The sequence below is a fragment of the Sceloporus undulatus genome, chromosome 1 (assembly GCF_019175285.1).
Source record: "Sceloporus undulatus isolate JIND9_A2432 ecotype Alabama chromosome 1, SceUnd_v1.1, whole genome shotgun sequence".
Lineage (NCBI taxonomy): Eukaryota > Metazoa > Chordata > Lepidosauria > Squamata > Phrynosomatidae > Sceloporus > Sceloporus undulatus.
This window is the reverse complement of record NC_056522.1, coordinates 74,532,431-74,551,152: the sequence shown is the minus strand read 5'-3', so window position 1 is coordinate 74,551,152 and position 18,722 is coordinate 74,532,431. Positions and strand designations below refer to the sequence as shown.

Here is an 18,722-nt window from a genome sequence, read left to right as displayed (position 1 = left end):
GGAGAGTACTTCTTGAACCAATAAGTATTTCAACAGTCAAATTCTTTGGTCCATTCCAGATTGATTTATTTGCCTGTGGAGAGAAATTTCAAACTAAACAGATATTTTTCAATAGATGGAAATGAAAAGGCAGAATGAACTTACAATGCTTTGGCCACTGGGCATACTTTATGCTTTTCTACCATTACCAATTATGTAGAGGGTGTTGGCAAAGGTTTGAATAGAGAGAGCCACAGTTGTGCTGATAGCTGTATAGTGGCCTTGACATCCTTGGTTTCGAGAATCTTGGCATTAGCCACTCTTTCCATAAATCTAGGTTTATGAAAGTTTGAACATGACAAATTCACTTTAATATTAGACCCAACATTTTTACCAAAATGCCTGTTATACATGACACTGTATTAGAATATACATTTACCGAATTTCTGCCCTAACCCAAATCATCCTTTAGAGAAGAAATGGAATACATTAGTTGTGAGGAAAGCAGTTAAGAAGTACATAAAAAGAGCAACAGCCTTCAGACACACAGGGGTGCTTGTTCCCCTCCATTATAAAACTTCAGAAAATATGGCATTGAAGCAAATAGTTGCTCAGTTTTCTCAGTGCTTGACAGCACCCATCTTACGCTATCAAAATGCCTGTTATACATGAAATGCCTGGGTCCCGTGATCAAAACCTGTGACTGCAGTCACCTTGCTGTAGCAATTAAACAGTGCATCAGCATCTTTAGAGGATGTTTGTTATGCTGCTGAGAGGACGGAGCCTTCCATATTTATAAGGCATGGATAGATAAGTCCATATTGGCACAGGCCATGTTTGGTCATGTGGTGCTGCAAACAGTGAGGTGGCCAACGGGCAGTCACGCCCACCATAGCAATTGAGGCTTGGGTAAATCAAGAGAGTGTGTGGATTGCCTCTTCCTGTCCATCTGGAGAATGAGACATCGGTACTTACCATGAATATTTTTTATTCTTGGATGGCAGGAGGAGCAATCCATGAATACTCAGGTTTCTTCTCCCAACGTCCACTAACTAGGCCGGGATCCAAGATTCTTTTTCTGTTACATAGAATCATCCAGTCCAACCCCCTGCCATGCAGGAAATCCAAATCAAAGCATCCCCAACAGATGGCCATCCAGCCTCTGCTTAAAGACCTCCAAGGAAGGAGACTCCACTACACTCCGAGGGAGTGTGTTCCACTGTCGAACAGCCCTTACTGTCAGGAAGATCCTCCTAATGTTGAGGTGGAATCTCTTTTCCTGTAGCTTGCATCCATTGTTCTGGGTCCTGTTCTCTGGAGCAGCAGAAAACAAGCTTGCTCCCTCCTCAATATGACATCCCTTCAAATATTTAAACAGGGCTATCATATCACCTCTTAACCTTCTCTTCTCCAGGCTAAACATCCCCAGCTCCCTGAGTTGTTCCTCATAGGGCAAGGTTTTCAGACCTTTCACCATTTTAGTCGCCCTCCTCTGGACACGCTCCAGTTTCTCAATGTCCTTTTTGAATTGTGGTGCCCAGAACTGGACACAATATTCCAGGTGGGGCCTGATCAGAGCAGAATACAGTGGCACTATTACTTCTCTTGATCTAGACACTATACTTTTATTGATGCAGCCTAAAATCGCATTGGCCTTTTTAGCTGCTGCATCGCACTGTTGACTCATGTTCAACTTATGGTCTACTTGGACTCCTAGATCCCTTTCACATGTACTTTCATTCAGCAATTTGTCTCCCATCCTATATCTGTGCATTTCATTTTTCTGCCCTAAGTGCAGTACCTTACATTTCTCTGTGTTGAATTTCATTTTGTTAGCTTTGGCCCAGCTTTCTAATCTATTCAGATCATTTTGAATGTTGATCCTGTCCTCTGGAGTATTAGCTATTCCTCCTAATTTGGTATCATCTGCAAATTTGATAAGTATGCTTCCAATTCTGTCATCCAGGTCATTGATAAAGATGTTGAATAACACTGGGCCCAGGACAGAGCCCTGTGGGACCCCACTGGTCACTTCTCTCCAGGATGAAAAGGAGCCATTGTTGAGCACCCTTTGGGTTCGGCCGGTCAACCAATTACAGATCCATGTAACAGTTCCTTTGTCTAGCCCACATTTTACCAGCTTGTTTGCAAGTATGTCATGGGAAACCTTGTCAAAGGCCTTACTGAAATCAAGATATACTATATCCACAGCATTCCTTTCATCTACCAAGCTTGTAATTTTATCAAAGAAAGAGATCAGATTTGTCTGGCATGACTTGTTTCTCTGAAACCCATGTTGACTTTTTGTGATTATGGCATTGCCTTCTAGATGTTCACAGACTCTCTGTTTAATGATCTGCTCCAGAATCTTTCCTAGTACTGATGTCAGACTAACTGGACGATAATTGTTTGGATCCTCTTTTTTCCCCTTTTGGAAGATGGGGACAACGTTTGCCCTCCTCCAGTCTGCTGGGATTTCTCCTGTTTTCCAGGAGTTTTCAAATATGATTGCCAATGGCTCCAATATTACATTTGCCAGTTCTTTTAATACCCTTGGATGTAGGTCATCTGGTCCTGGAGACTTAAATTCATTTAGATTAACAAGGTATTCCTCTACTATCTCTTTACTGATTCTGTGCTGAAATTCCCCTATTCTGTCCTCTGTTCCATTATCCTCAGGTTGAGCACCCTTTGCTTTTTCTGAGAAGACTGAGGCAAAGAAGGTGTTGAGTAATTCTGCCTTTTCTCTGTCTTCTGTTAGTATTTTGCCGTCTTCTCCACGCAGTGGCCCTACCATTTCCTTCTTCTTCCTTTTGCTGCGGACATATCCCAAAAAGCCCTTTTTGTTGTTCTTAACCTCTCTAGCAAGCCTGAGTTCATTCTGCACTTTAGTTTTTCTGACTTTACCCCTACACATGCATGCTATTTCTTTAAATTCCGTTTTTGTGATTTCCCCATTTTTCCATTTCTTATACATGTTCCATTCAAAACTTAGCTCAGTTGAAAGTTCCTTAGTCATCCATCCTGGTTTCTTGAGACACCTCCCATTTTTCTTTCTCACTGGAACTGTTTGAAATTGTGCCTTCAGTATCTCTCTTTTAAGAAACTCCCATCCGTCCTGAACTCCCTTCCCTTTTAGTATTTTTGACCACGGGATCACCCTCAATACTTCTCTAAGTTTACTGAAATCCACTCTCCTAAAGTCTAGAATGCATGTTTGACTATGCCTGGCTTCTCCTTTCCATTGTATAACAAACTCCAGAGAGTCCAACAGAGTCAACATCTGTTGACTCCCTTTCCCTTGTCTGTTAGTTTTATTCTAAAGCTTGTTGAACAACTCAATTCTTATTACTGTATATACTTGACTATAAGTTGACCTCATAGATAAGTCGAGGGCAGGTTTTGGGACCAGAATTATGGATTTTGATATGACCCATGGAAAAGTCAAGGGTAAAACTTAGGGGCATCTAACAAAGGATGAAACAAAGCAAAACAATGCCAAATAACTTAGGAGATTCCAGTAGGCATAACTTTTTGTGCTCATACTAAAGGCTGGATGTATGAGAAAATGGAGAGGGTTCAGTTATTCTAGGGCAGATAGTTCCTTTTTTTAATGGGAGTTAAAATGCAGCACCTACATTGACACATGGATAAGTCGACTCAGGTTTTTTCGGCCAATTTTTTACCTAAATTTCTAGACTTATAAATGAGTATATACAGTATTTATTTAGTTTGGTGCAGCCACAAATTGGTTGGGGTGCAATTTAATGTAGTTTATTCAGTCTTCCTTATGGTTTCTCCTAGCATTACCTGTAGAACGAAGTAAGCTCCACAGTATGTTTTCTTTTATGGTGCAAAATAGAAAGGCATAATTCTCATGCACATATTATTATCTTGACTTAATAAAAGGTCTTCAGATGTTTATTAAATAAGAAAAGAGTATGACAGATCCTTAGGTTATACATGTGTACATTTATTTTCTATATCCCAGAAAACAAAACATACTTTTTCAGTCTCTGTGCATTCTTTTGAATTATGTGTTGTATTTAAATAATGATACAGAATAAGATCTGTCTCTAGTAGCTCCTGTGCTCTGATGTGTCACTGAATCAAATGGAACTAAACCTCTTCAAAATGTTAGTTTACATTTGAATGTATCCTATACTGTATACTCAAAAGCCAGCATGGCATAGTGGTTTGACCATGGGACTATGATTCTGAAGATCATTTCTCTAGTCAGCCATGAAACCCATTGGGTAACCTTGGGAAGTCGCATGCTCTCAGCTTCAGCGAAGGGTAATGTCAAACCACTTCTGAACAAATGTTGCCAAGAAAACCCCATGATATGCCTTAGGGTTACCATAAGTTGGAAATGACCTGAAGGCACAAGACAACAATGTATCAAAAATATAGGAGTTTATCAGACAAGTGGAATTGGAAGTATAATCCAATGGCAATCTGAATGCAGTCATGGGGTTTAACGTTATTGCGTGATAACGCACTACACACAAATTCGGGCAATGGGAAGTCAGTCTGAATGCAATCATGTGGTTTCACATTATTGCATGATAGATTGCCACATGCAAATTTGGGCAATGGCATGCTATTTTCGGGCAATGGGGAGTCAGTTCGAATGCAATGCGTATTCACATAATTGTGTGAAACTAGCGACTTTAAGTGAATGCGTTCTGGCCCCACTTTCTCTTCATTCGAATTTAAGAGAAATTCCTCCCGTTTGATAAACTCCAAGGTCTGGTAGGTGTACAAAAGCACAACTGAAGCACACACCTTTCTACTTTTGACTGCATGGAGCAAAGGAAAGGAAAGGGCACATAAACTCCATCCTCCTCAATAGTCTGGCTGTTTGTGTACTTTCTGATAGGGAGAATGGTGAGAGCTGGCCTACATTTTTTACATATGCTGCTGCTGCTTTTACAGTAGCTAGGATTATACCCTAAATCTTGACAATATGCCAATCTTCAAATGATCCTCTTCAAAGTTAAACTGTCAAATTGTCCTTCCTCCTACTTCAGTGTATAAAAGAGAAAAGAGGAAACTAGTTAAAAGAAGAGTAAAACGTGATTCTACTGTCCACCCCAAATTCTTCTGTTTTTCCTTAGAAAAAGTGGGATAGTGATTTATCTTTCAACTGTACCCAAAGCAAGATAAGAGATCAGCATTTTCTGTTGCCACCCCTCTTCTCTGATGAAGAGGATGGGCCAGGTATATTGATCCCATGCAAAATGCAACCCAAATCTGTGCTGCCCTGTTTCTTTGTATCAGAAATGTGGGAGGGAATTGGATAGATTGCCTTTTTCTTTTGTCCCTTGAATAGAAAAAGAGGGAGGAATGTGAAAATACTCACCTATATGCATAGATTCTCTGCACACCTTAACTTGCTCTTCCATGTAATCCAAACTTAGGCTTTGGGAAGCATTTCTTCTGTGATTTAGCAGATTTTAAAAACTGGTTAACAAACTCAGCAGAATTATTTGTTTTCAAGAAATGTACTCTCAGATGTATGACTTTTGCAGTTTGATATAATTCTGTTGTATTTGTCAAAGACTACAAATGGCAGTCTGTAGCAAATTGCCATTAATTTTGTGGCTATGTAATCCTTAGACAATTTGAAATTTTTTAATGAGTCAGCAGTTTTTCCAGAGTCACAGATCTGGTATAGCCTTTCAGAGCAACAACAAAACTCAGAAGTATTGTGCCACATTTGTTTGCTTGCCTGAAGGAGTCTACTGCTACTGCTCCTTTGAAGGAGAAGGTTCTGTCAGGCGGAGGCTGGAGGCCACCATGTTGCTCTCCGTACCTTTCCAGGCCGTCTTTGCGCATTCAGTGGCACAGGTTCACTGCTTTCATACAACAGCTGCACACAGTGGTGGTGGAGGAGCTTTGTTTGTGCACAGGGATACTCCTGAAAACAATCCAAGCACCCCATTTGATTTTACACCTGAAAACTATAAGAGGATTGAGGCGATAGTAAAGAACTACCCAGAGGGACACAAATCTGCAGCAGTTATTCCAGGCCTGGATCTAGCCCAAAGACGGTATGGATGGCTACAAAGTAGCAACCTTTTATACAATGTATAATCGTAAGCCAGTTGGAAAATACCATATTCAAATCTGTACCACCACACCTTGTATGCTGCAAGACTCAGACAGCATATTAGAAGCAATTCAGAAAAAGCTTGTATAAAAGTTGGGGGAACAACATCTGATAAACTTTTCACTCTGACTGAAGTGGAATGTTTAGGAGCTTGTGTACATGCACCAATGGTACAGATAAATGATAACTGCTGTGAAGATCTGACAACAAAAGAATTGAAGACATACTTGATGAACTGAAAGCTGGAAAAGTTCCAAAACCTGGACCAAGGCTTTTGCCCCACTGTCCCACTTCTGCTGCATTTTGCAAACAATGATTGAGGTAGCACAGCTGATTCAGAAATAGTTTCTTTTGAGGAAGACTCTTCTGACAAAGAAATACTGGAGTGCATTGCTTGATTATCATTTTTTTTTTTTTGTTGACTCATCTGGCAAAGGATTGGAGTTAGCTGATGGTTTGTTCTCCTCTTCAAATAACATCTTTGTTGTTCTAAGTACCTGTTTTAAGCCAGTGATACATGCCTTAAAGAAAATCAGACAGGAATATGAGAATAACCGTCTATCTTTCATAACCCAGAATACAAAATAAGGCAACTACAGTGTTTTTTGTTAAAAAACGTTTCTTCGTTTAAAAATGAGGCCTTTTCCATTTAAAAATGAGCTCTTTTTTGTTTAACAATGAGCTCTTAATTTAAAAATTTTAATTAGCCCTCCCTCTATCCACCATCTTGAGGGAGAGGAAGGCAAGCCAGCTCCAACAGGTCTCTGAGGGAGAGCAGATCTGCTAGACTTTCCCCCTTCCCTACTGTCATTCCCTTCTCCTTTTGTGTCTTGTCTTGTTTAGATTGTAAGCCTGAGGGCAGAGAAATTGTAAACCACTCTGATAGCCTTGGCTATCAGATAAGTATTATTCTTTTCTTTCGTTGTATACAGTGTTCCACAAGGTTCCACAAAAAATCTTTCAGTCTTGCAAGTTATAATGATTAGAGTCCTCTTGTTTAGCTTCTCCACTGGTATCTATGATCTAACCACAGTGCTGTTTAAATCTTCAGATTTAACATGGCTGGAAGATCTAGTTTGTCTGAAACCTTAAGCTGTTCAACGTGTTAACATGGAGAATAATTTGACAGATGTTTGGAGGAATGAGTACTCTCTATACATGGGATTTATCATAGAACTGACTAATAAATAGACCAAATATACATGTTCCCAAGAACGTTCCTCTAGCATTACATTAAAAACAAAAACTTGGAAGAGTGGCTTCACATCATGACTTGTTTCAGAGCCATTTATAATAATTTTCTAGCTGTGATGGAATTCCAAACTGTAGTTAACTTCTTAGCTTCTTTGCTTGCTTGTTCAGAGAGAGAAATGGAAGGGGTGTACTTGTAGACAAAGACATGTTGATATCTTGGGTTATATGAGATGCTGCTAGTGTGCGTTGAATATTTGACAAGAACCTGGTGTGTTGATGGGGCAAACTGTTGAGAAATGTATAAATAAATACCAACATGAGAAAATGGGCAGAATTTTACTCATTTCCTTTTATTTTATTACAGGACCTGGAATTCCATGGTGTTATGAGATTTTATTTTCAAGACAAAGCAGCAGGAAATTTTGCAACAAAGTGTATCCGTGTGTCTAGCACTGCAACAACACAGGATGTGATAGAAACACTTGCAGAGAAGTTCCGGCCAGATATGCGAATGCTATCATCCCCTAAATACTCACTTTATGAAGTTCACGTCAGTGGAGGTTAGTGTATTCTCTTTAGGATATTTGTTTAAGGCGGGGGGGAGAAAAAAACTCTTAAAAGATTGTATAGTGGTGCTCAGCCATAAAGCTACTTTTATTTACAAAAACTGATGTTGATCTGATGTGATGTTGATAATCAGAGACACATTACACATTGACAATTGAAAGAAAAGAACACAATAAAGTCTTAACACCTTCACAAAATCAGAACATTAAGATTCAAAATGTAAGACAGATTGTGGGTTCAGGGGTGGTGGAAATCCCCAACAGGTTTGTTCAATAGAAAATCATGGCAGGTTTATCTGAGGAGGCTTTCTTTAGGAAACGTGCTTATTTTGCTCCTGTAGAATTAGCTGATGGTTGACTCAAAGGCAGTTAACAACAAACAAATCCATCAGTCCAGGCATTGATTATCTGAATCTCTTTATACTGATGTACTGATTAATTACATTGCTCAGAAAATTAAAAGGAATTTGTATCTGGTTCAGAACATGGCAGTTCATATCCTGATGGAAATAGGAGTGAAAGAACATGGTATACCAGCTTTTTTTCAGTTTCAGTTTATTTCTAGTGCCCATTTGTGATTCCAGTACCTCCTATAAATGTGAAATTCCTTAAACAGAGTGCAGCCTGGGCCTAGCATGTTCTGAGAGGGCTTCTCTCCACAGTGAGCCTTATGTCATGGTTTTCAAAACAAAAGTAGATGGCATATTAAGATAGTAGATAGAACAGGTACATGGTTCTTTTTAGAAATGTTTTCTTCCCATTCCATTTTTTTCTTTGACTATTTATAAATATATATCTATTACAACAAAGTATGTAGCCATTTTAAACATTTTTATTCAACATTTATGAAGTATTCATGAAGTATGGGACTCAGAGGAGTAGTTCACAACCTGTGTGGTTGTGAATTGTTACTTTGATCATCCAAGAATGGCTATTCATGGTAAGTATCAACACATTGTTTTCTAGAAAAGTATGTGTTCAGGGATTAGTCAGGGCTCAGGTTAGAATGTGGCACTGAAATTGTAAATTGGGGTCACAGATACAGTCTTCATCTATAAGGAGGGTGTGTGTGGGGATGATCCAAGTCTTCTCAGTGGCATTTCATAAAACTGAGCATTGGCTTTTTTCCTTTTCCTTTTGGGGGGATGGTTTGGAAGAGTTGGCAATTTGCAGAAGATTTCCATGCTGGGTTTTAATTTTTCTACTAGCTCATAAGTAACCACATATGTTGATGAAGCTTTTAAGACTTTGTCTTCTAACAAGAAGTCATTCTCTCCTACCCGCCGCCTTCCTCATTTGGAAGATGTCTTTGTAAAAATTCTATTTTGGGAGGAGGAGTGGCATCATGCTGCCTCTGAAAAAGCCAGTTAGGTGCCGGGGCAACAGCGCACCACGGCTCCACTCCAGCTTTTTTTCTGGTGTAAAAAGAAGCGCTCCTTTTTGCGCTGGAAAAAAGGCGGCTTTTCTGTCGCTGCTGCAGCTTTGCAGCACTCTTGCTGCATATAAATGCTGCATCATCAGAGCGCTGCAAAGCTGCCCACCATGTGGTTAGGCCCGCAGTGTGATGCCAGCTTGGGGGCCAGGATCAGAGCATGCAGCATCTAAACACCATGCTCAGACACTGCCCTCCAAGCTGCTGCAAAGGGGCAGTCTGCTTTGCCCCTTGGTCTAATGTTCTTTTCAGTTTTTTAAATTGTTCCTGATCTTCTTTTCTCCTTAGAATTCTCTTTCTGCATTCTCTCTATTCATTTGTTTTTTTCTCTCTACCTTTTCTTTTCTCCTCCTTGTCTTCTGTTGTGGCTCCATCAAGGAAGTGCCCAAAGGCAGTTCCTAAAGACACAGGATTGCTGAATATAAGATTAATCAAAGGATCGATTATTATAAAAATTATATAGTGTAAACCCATCCCCTCTGGCCTCATTTTGCTGCAGAGGAGACTTCATGAAACTGATATTTACTTGGTAGGTCTTGAAGATAGAATGACTAGCATGCTGTTCAGTAATTATTATGTCAAAAAACTGCCTTATGACATTGCAGTTCATTTTTCTGGTCACTATGCAGTCAGTGACCAAAAGTGTCTCCAAACCCTACCCTTTCAGCAGCACAACCCTATCAACATAGTCATTGCCATGTTGCCGTAGAGTGAGAGGATGAATAAAGACATGTCCTGCTCTCTCTCTTTAGCTGGATAGGCTGCAGCAGACATCTACATGGATCTACAGAGGGGGCTGTACTGCTGAAAAGGTAGGTTTTGGAGGGTAGCATTCAGAGCCATAGCTGCATTTCCTGATGCAGGATCTCAGACATAGTTTTCTCACCACTCAGTTGTTATTCCTAGCAAGTACAATTTCAAGGCAGATTAATTTAATATGGAACAATAAATTATTTTTCTCCTGGCTAGGTATGTGGAAACCTGTGAGTCTTCATTTTTCTTATGTTTCTGAGAATCCTACTAGGATTCCTATTCTTTCTTGGATATAATTGTAACTGCCAATCTGGACAGGTTTAAAAGGGGATTGGGCAAATCCGTGATCCTTACCCAAGTATGATCAAACCTGTGTATACTGAGCAGAGGAGAAGGGAGGGGCACACTAAAGATATTCGTTCCATGTATGTTTCCATAGCCCTGTACATGTGGAAAATGATGGTCCAAAGGGGAGACATGGAAGCTCTTTGTCTAATATAGAGTACAGTTTTCCATGTAATGTAAATTCAGCCTCTTATGGTCTGTATTTAATGTATTCAGGCTAAATAATGTTTGAATAGGGCTAAGAGAGTTGGAACTGTCAATGGCTGCTAGTCATGATGGATGTACCGTATTTTCCGGTGTATAAGACAATTGGGCATATAAGACGACCCCTAACTTTTCCAGTTAAAATATAGAATTTGGGATATACTCACCGTATAAGACTACCCCTCTTTCAATGCACACCAAAGGGGGAAAAAATCAGATTTAATTTCAATATGGTAATTTTAATTCAAATGCTTATGACATGCAGGTACTTAGCAGGAAAACATGTTGTATACAAAGCCTGTTTGGATTGGTCAGCTCTCCCTGTCTCTAAGATTATCAGAGCAGTAGCGCAAACACGGCTCTTTTTTCCATACCCCGGGAGTCCCGGACGCCTGCAGCTTGCTCCGCCCTTCACTTACACCTTCCCAGTGAGGTGCTCCCTCACCTCATTATCAGGACCATGTTAAGTCACTTCTTTCCACGAATCCTGACGAGTGTATTTTCTTATACTGTATTTGTACATCGCCGCCCTTGCTGCTTTCATATGGTCGTCACATATGGCGGGGATGCGGCCGTGGCCGTTTTTTGAGCTCCCCCACCATATGCGGTGACTGCAGATTGTCCAGTCTGGCTCGGAGGTTTCAGCACCTGCCCTATAAAACGACACCTGGTGTATAAGACGACTCCTGACTTTTGAGAAGATTTTCCTGGGTTAAAAAGTAGTCTTATACGCTAGAAAATACAGTATATTACTTCCAGCTCCAAAATCTTATGGCTATGTATATCTGTTACTGGGGCCATGGGATGTCATTGTACTTTGGTCCTTCATGTGGGGCTTCTGTGAACCTGATTCGCCACCATGTGAACTGAATGCTGGCCAAGGTAGACTGTTGATATGGTCCAACATGGCTCTTCTGTTCTGTTTCTGTAACAGAGTGTAAGATTTGGTTTTTTTTCTCTACCTGGCAATTTTTTTAAAAGTTTTTCATAATTATAGCTATCATAAAGAAATAGAGATCAGAACACACAAAAGCTTGTATCTTCATATAAAAATGTACAAGAATTTTATAGATGCTGATTCAGTTCAATAAAATAAACAAAACCAAATGCAACTCAGCACAGACGTCATCCGTGGTACAGAATACAATTAAAAGTAAAGAGAAGTAACAGCAATAATGAAGTGGCCTGTGAGACACATAATAAAAGACAAATTAAAAATTGCACTTAATAAATGAAAGAGGCTTTACCCCACAGGTTGAACTGTATTTACCTGTATTTTTCAAATGTATCATACAGTATATATTCATGTTCAAGTTGACCCCATGTATAAGTCGAGGGAAGGTTTCAGGGTCAAAATCATGGAGTTTGATACCACCCATGGATAAGTCGAGGGTAAAACTAAGGGGGGCTATAACAAAGGATGGAAAGGGGGAAATACCACTTCCGTCGTCCCTCCTCTTCCTTCTCTGGACCCCTCCCGACTACCTAACTCCGATTCCCAGGTGTCAGAGGAGAGGTGTTAACATTGGATTGAGAAGGGAAGCAAGTGGTGTTTAATTGAGGGTTTTTGCCCTGGGAAGAGAAGCCTTGGAAATCAGACTGGGGAGGGAAGCCAGTGGTGTTTTTTTCCCTGGGAAGAAAAGCCTTGCAGATAGGACTGGGGAGACAAGCAAATGGTATAAATGGGGAGTTTTTTCCCTGGGAAGAGAAACTTTGCAGATTGGACTGGAGAGAGAAGCAAGTGGTGTTAAAGGGGGAGTTTTTTCCATTGGAAGAGAACCCTCCAGATCGGACTGGGGAGAGAGGCAAGTGGAGTTAAATGGGGAGGTTTTTTCCTGGAAAGAGAAACCTTGCAAATTGTACTGGGAACCTTTTACACACACACACAGAGAGAGAGAGAGGAAAAAAAAAAACACAGGCATCAAGCTTGCTTGGTTTAGGACAGTATAGCCTCTAGGGAATGGATGTCAGGAAAGACAAGCCACTCTGCCCTCATCTTCTGCACACAATGCCTCATCTGTCAGTCAGTACAAGCAGCAATTCAGGAAAAGGAACATCTATATACCACCTCACTTACCAACATCCCACAAAAGGCTCCAGAGTTCTGGGAGACTCCCTCCCCACTTATCGGTTAATTACATTGCCTTTCCTCACACACATTAAAAGAAGAGTGGAGTCCCTGCTACTCAAGGGAGCCATCTAGCTTGTTCCATTTTCTCATGAGCATTGAGGGTTCTTGTCCTGCTATTTCATCATAACCAAGAAGGATGGAGGGTTGCATCCCGTTTTGGATCTTTGAGACATTGATTTCTGTGTTCAACCTAGGTGTTTCAGCTTGGCTGCATCCTCTCCTGATGTAAAAGGGTGATTGATTTGCAGTTTGGACTAAAAAGATGCATATTTCCAGATCAGACAGTCTCACAGGCATTTCCTCTGTTTTGCAGTGAGGGAGCATATGTATTGTTTCTGTGTCCTACCATTATCGGGGGGCTGTGTAGTACTCCTTAGGTATTTACCAGGTTCATGGCAATGGTGACTGTTTGGCTTTGTCAACAAGACATCATTCTTTTTCCATACATAAATGTCTGGCTGCTTGTTGTGAATGTGCAGCAGCACCTTTTTGGACATTCACCTCACTCTATGATTTCTGGGACATTCCTTGTGGCATACAAGTCTTTGTGATCCATATACCAGCAGAAGATAACACATTGACAAACATATGCTGCTGTACATAGTATTACATAAAAATCTACATGATATATATTGTGGAGGTAAAAGGAAGTAAACATATGAATACCTCTAAAATATTTTATTTTATAAAACAAAATATTTCATTTTTTAAAAAAAAAGTTTGAAAAAGAGGTTTTTGGGGAAAAATTGAAGGCCTTCACATCTCTATATGGATCAATGCTAATTAATCTTTATGTGTGTGTGCACGTGTCTGTTATAGCATGTTGATTAAAAAGTGTTTAAACTTTTTATTATGTGTTATTGATTCTAAAATCTGAGTTTTTATTATATTTTGTTTGTTACTTTACATCATCTTGCTTGTTTACTTTTTAACAAAAGAATGGCCAAAAGAAAAATGAATGGCTTTGACAGTACAGTTGGCCCTCTGTATCCATGCATTATTTATCCATAGATTCAAGCATTCACAGCTTGAAAATATTCAAAACAAATATAAATTCCAAATAACAAAGCTTGATTTTGCCATTTTATATAAGCATCCACAGGGAGTCCTGGAACCAAACCCCAGTGGATAACAGAGGTCGACTGTACTGTACTAACTTCTTGAGTGTGCCACCTCTTACACTGGTGGTACATAAAAACTTTTGATAAATACTGGGGCTGGATACAGGTCCTCCTCTTACTTACCAGGAGCCTTTGTGTGGTGTATTCTGTCATTCATACTACAGCCACTAGAAGTTCATACTTGATCCTTGAACAGCTATTGTTGGAGGAAACAGTACTTTTAGATAACATTTGGTGTTTTGGTTTTTTTTGAGTTTTTTTAATTTGCAAGGTCTTCAGATGCTTTACTCCTTCAATATGAAGGTATAGAACTTCTGATAAGTTAGAGAATAGTGGAGGTTTTGGATTCAAGCAAGGGGGGCGGGCATCTTTGCTATGTTGACAGCAACTTAATGTGATAAAACTGGGTACTGTTTGTCTTGTTTGCTGATCTACAGTAGCCAGTAATACACATTCACCCATCATAAACTGAAAAAGATCTCATGTAGTTTTCCATCTCTGCAGAACAATCACGAATCTGTTTGCAATGTTATTTTGTTACTTCTGTGTAGTTAACAGGTAAAATACATTACAGTGGTTATGAAATGTAAGTAACCATTAGTTATGCATATTTCTCTTATTTTGAAGAAGAAAGAAGATTGGACACAGATGAGAAACCTCTTGTTGTACAATTAAATTGGAACAAAGATGATCGAGAGGGAAGATTTGTACTTAAAAATGAAAATGATGCACTTCCTCCAAAGGTAAAAAAAAGAGTCCAAATATATATTTTTAGATAATTTTGTAAATTTTGATAATCACCTTTCTTGTGTATTAAAACAAATCTAGAAATATCTTGTGGGTACATACATACAGAATTTTGCATAACGGTTTACCATTGAATAGCCCATGGTGTGTTTCATTAGATGTTTGATCTGCTTGGTTGTAATTGTAGTCCTTGTCAGGCAGTGGAGTTTGGATCTGTTCTAGTAGTTCTTGTTGACTCAAGACAGCTTAAAATTTAGAACAAGTAGAATATAGTTAAAAAATACAAAGGTCATATTAAAATAGAATTAAACTAGTTGTTCCAGTTGCTTTGGCTGCTGTGATTTGGAAAATTAACTTAACAAATTAAGTTAAACTGTTTCAAATATTCCTTGCTGTAGGTGAGCTTTCAGCTCAAACATTGTTGCGTTGGTAGTTGGCTGAATAATTCCAAACTTGTGGAGAATCAGTAGCGATGGATTTCACATGGTATTTATGTGTATGATATATCCATGTGAAAGATGTGTATCCTTTTTTCTTCCTTAAATTGCTCTTGGTTCTTTGATATCAAGTTTAGAAAGAAAGTAGTGTGGCACATCAGAACATTTAAATGTATTTTTCTGTCCTTGTTCATAGTTAGCTCAGTCTTCCATAATACAGCTTCCATAATACAGATTGCTGTTGGAAAGTGGTTTTTATATATTATCTGAATATGGGAAGAAAAAACTCAGGTTTAAAAAGCATCTCACACTGTTTTTAGTTCTGTTTTGAATGTGAAGTAAGCTGGTTTGTTGTTTATAATAAATCAATTTTGTCCTTTTCACATGTTACTGAAATCATCTAGTTTTTATGTAGTTGGGGATTACAATGGAAGCATGGAACAAACAGAGATTTCTGGTATTTCTGGTGTGTTTTTCCCCTTTCAGCAAGTGTGCTAACATAAAGACTGTATACAGGTTGGAGCGGGCCTTTAAGTTCCACACTTCTTCTCTGAATGCGATGCTGCACATGTGTATGTTTCCTATAACTAACTAACTAACTAACTAACTAACTAAATTCCAACCCCCCTGACTGTATATTTGATTTGTTCTCAGTCAAAAATATAAATTGTAATTTTTTTTTCATTTTTAATACTTGGGGTTAAATTAAGACCCATTTAATATGGAAGCTAACATGATTAGATTTGTAATAAACTGCAATATTAAATATGACTTATTTCAGAAAGCTCAAAGCAATGGCCCTGAAAAACAAGAGAAAGAAGGAGTAATCCAGAACTTCAAGCGGACTCTGTCAAAGAAGGAAAAGAAAGAAAAAAAGAGGCGAGAAAAAGAAGCATTGCGGCAAGCTTTAGACAATGATGGACCATTTCATGGGGATGATATGTAAGTCTCTTTTTATTGGCTGATAGGACGGCTAATCTGTACATTGAATCTGTAATCTGTACATTGGGAATAAATCTCCCAAAATATTAGATTATTTTTTTTTATTATTATTATGCTTCCTTTAGGAGTGCTCTTGTCACATAATTTTATTTATTTATTTATAGTACTTATACTCCGCTCTTCAGCCAAAAGGCTATCAGAGCGGCTTACAATACTTCCCTCATGTAAAAAATATTCCAGGTCAAAATTTCTCCCACCTTCACCACTCACCACTGCTATAGCCCCTAGTCTTCATCCCACACCATTTTAGGGAGTTATACAACCTCCTAGAACAAATTTTTAGGTGAAACATATGGCTGCTACATGGAGAGGTGGGTACAAAGTGATTTATCTCTGTTGTATGAAATCATCTATCTCTGTGCCTCTCTGAATCCAGCGCCTTGTATATTATGTATATATATGGAGAAATTTGTAATATAATTTGTAGTATAATCTGTCAATATGATTGTGAAGGCCAGATCTCTCATACTAGATCTTTCAGATCCCTTTACACTGGGTCTCTCAGATCCCACCACACTGTGTCTTTCGGATCCCACTGATTGGCACCAAATTATGTGACCACCACAAAGTTACACAGGTTTCTTCTCCTGTCTTATTACAAACAGTTTGAGGCTTCTTTTACCTCAGAACTATCTCTCTAACCCTTGGTCCTTCCACTGATATAAGTGTCTTTATTGTTGTAAGTTTTTACTATTCTTGCTAGCATGAACAAAAAATAAATAACTTTTATTTACAGAAAGAGCTTATGATGGTATCTCTTTTGGTACAGTAGGCCCTTCGTATCGGGGGGGCAGCAGAGGAGGAGGAAGAGGCGGAGGTGGTGGCAAGAGGAGGAGGAGGAGGAAGGAAAGAAGAGGAGGAGGAAGAGGTGGCAGTAGTGGCAGGAGGAGGGAGGAGGAAGAGGAGTGGGGGGAGGAGGAAGCATCCCCCTGCTGTCCACTGTGGTGATGGCAGCGAGGTGGGATTTGGATGGCTGGGGTGGCAAAGTCCCACTGTCCCCAATGGTGGCTTGGCCATGTGACTGCACCACCATTGAGGACAATGGGACTTGAGCATTTGCGATTGTTGGTATCTGTGGGGGCATCCGGAACATGTCCCCCGCAGATACCAAGGGCTGACTATAGTTGGTTTTCAAAGCTTATAATTAAAAAGTGTGTATTACTTTACTGGTTAAAAATTGACTTTGTTTCAGTTCACTCAAGGGCTTCAGTTGTTCTTCAACTGTGTTTTAGTTCTTTCCACACACCTTCCACTAAAGCTTATTCAAAAGGAGTATATTTTAACTTTTTGACTACTTTCTTTATAGCTCACAGCTTGGCCCTGTTTCTCTCCCCTGCTGTATCCCAGCACTGGTGGTGTGGATAGAGCAGATACTATGCTTTCCTACAAAACATATCAGCAGGCTTTTTTCTATTCATGGAAATTACTGTTTGATAGTGTTTTATTAATATAAAATATGTTGATTTCTTAATAGAAAAATATTTTGGTGAGTTTAACTATAAAAGTTATTTCTGTACTCAGACAGTATTTTTTTTTTAAAAAAGGATTTCTCACATAATTTAAAATACTGCTGATTGTTACAATCCTCATGAAGTAGTTTAAAATGTATCTTGTAGAACCTTCCTTAGTATATTTCTATTCAGGTAATTTTATTGGTTGGTTCAGTTGCATCAGGCCTTTAATATATAGTTTACAACAAGATATATCATTGTTTGAGTTGGTGGTGCAGGAGAGCACATACTGTAGTGTTGAAAAAATCTTAATAACTGAGTGTAACAGCACTCATCATAAATAAAAATAGGTTTGCATAAAAATATGATTATTCTTTAAAATTACTTTTGGCAGTGAGAATTCTCGTCTTGCAGCAGAGGTGTACAAAGATATGCCTGAGACCAGTTTCACTCGCACCATATCCAATCCAGAAGTGGTTATGAAACGTCGAAGACAGCAAAAATTAGAGAAGAGAATGCAAGAATTTCGGAGTTCTGATGGCAGGCCGGATTCTGGTAGTGTTTTCGTTTAAAGTCAAGCAAATGAATTGGATAAGTAAAGTTTGTAGATGCTTTAGAATCTGCTCTGGCTTCCATTGGGCTTGCCAGGAAAAATTCAGATTAGTGCTTTTGAACTATAAATCCCAGTATATATTGCATTGATACTTGCTTTAAGTTAGATTATAGGATAAAGATAACGCGTATACTCTCCTAAATTGCACACCATGTTCTAACACTAGAGGCACAGATAAAATATTCATATATTTCATATTGTTAGCTCTTGGAAGGATTTATTATGGAAAGCAAACTACTCTAAATCACAACACAAACGTTATATTGCCCAATTGGGGAAAATCCTACAAGTAGAGGCCCATAACTTGATTAAAGCAGCAGCAGCAGCAGCAGCAGCAGCAACCTAAAACAGACTCAACCTCAGTTGCTTTCAAAGACTCCAAAATAGTTTTCCAAAGAGCTAGCTGTGTTAATAGCTGTTCTGACACAACAAAAACAATAGTATACTATGTAGCACCTTCAAAAATAGGATTTTTAAAAATATATCTGTAGCCAGTGTCATCAGATATATGGAGCTACCAGAATGAATGTGTTTTAGTAATGGACAGGTAGAAAAAATCTTGAGGGTATGCAAGTGTGATGGAGTCACTGGGCAGACTTAGGCCAAGTACAGACTGGTGCAAAGCGCCGGCC

At 39.1% G+C, this 18,722-nt stretch overlaps 1 protein-coding gene and 1 pseudogene across 1 annotated transcript in view; both read left to right on the top strand.

Annotated features, from left to right (window-relative positions):
• Window positions 1-18,722, top strand: part of AFDN (afadin, adherens junction formation factor) — a 131,885-nt gene that overhangs the window by 24,334 nt on the left and 88,829 nt on the right. The window contains 4 exon segments of the mRNA XM_042456793.1: window positions 7,653-7,848; window positions 14,471-14,583; window positions 15,806-15,966; window positions 17,872-18,032. Of these exon segments, the coding sequence (XP_042312727.1) occupies window positions 7,653-7,848; window positions 14,471-14,583; window positions 15,806-15,966; window positions 17,872-18,032 (631 nt within the window).
• LOC121919654 lies at window positions 5,782-6,410 on the top strand (annotated as a pseudogene).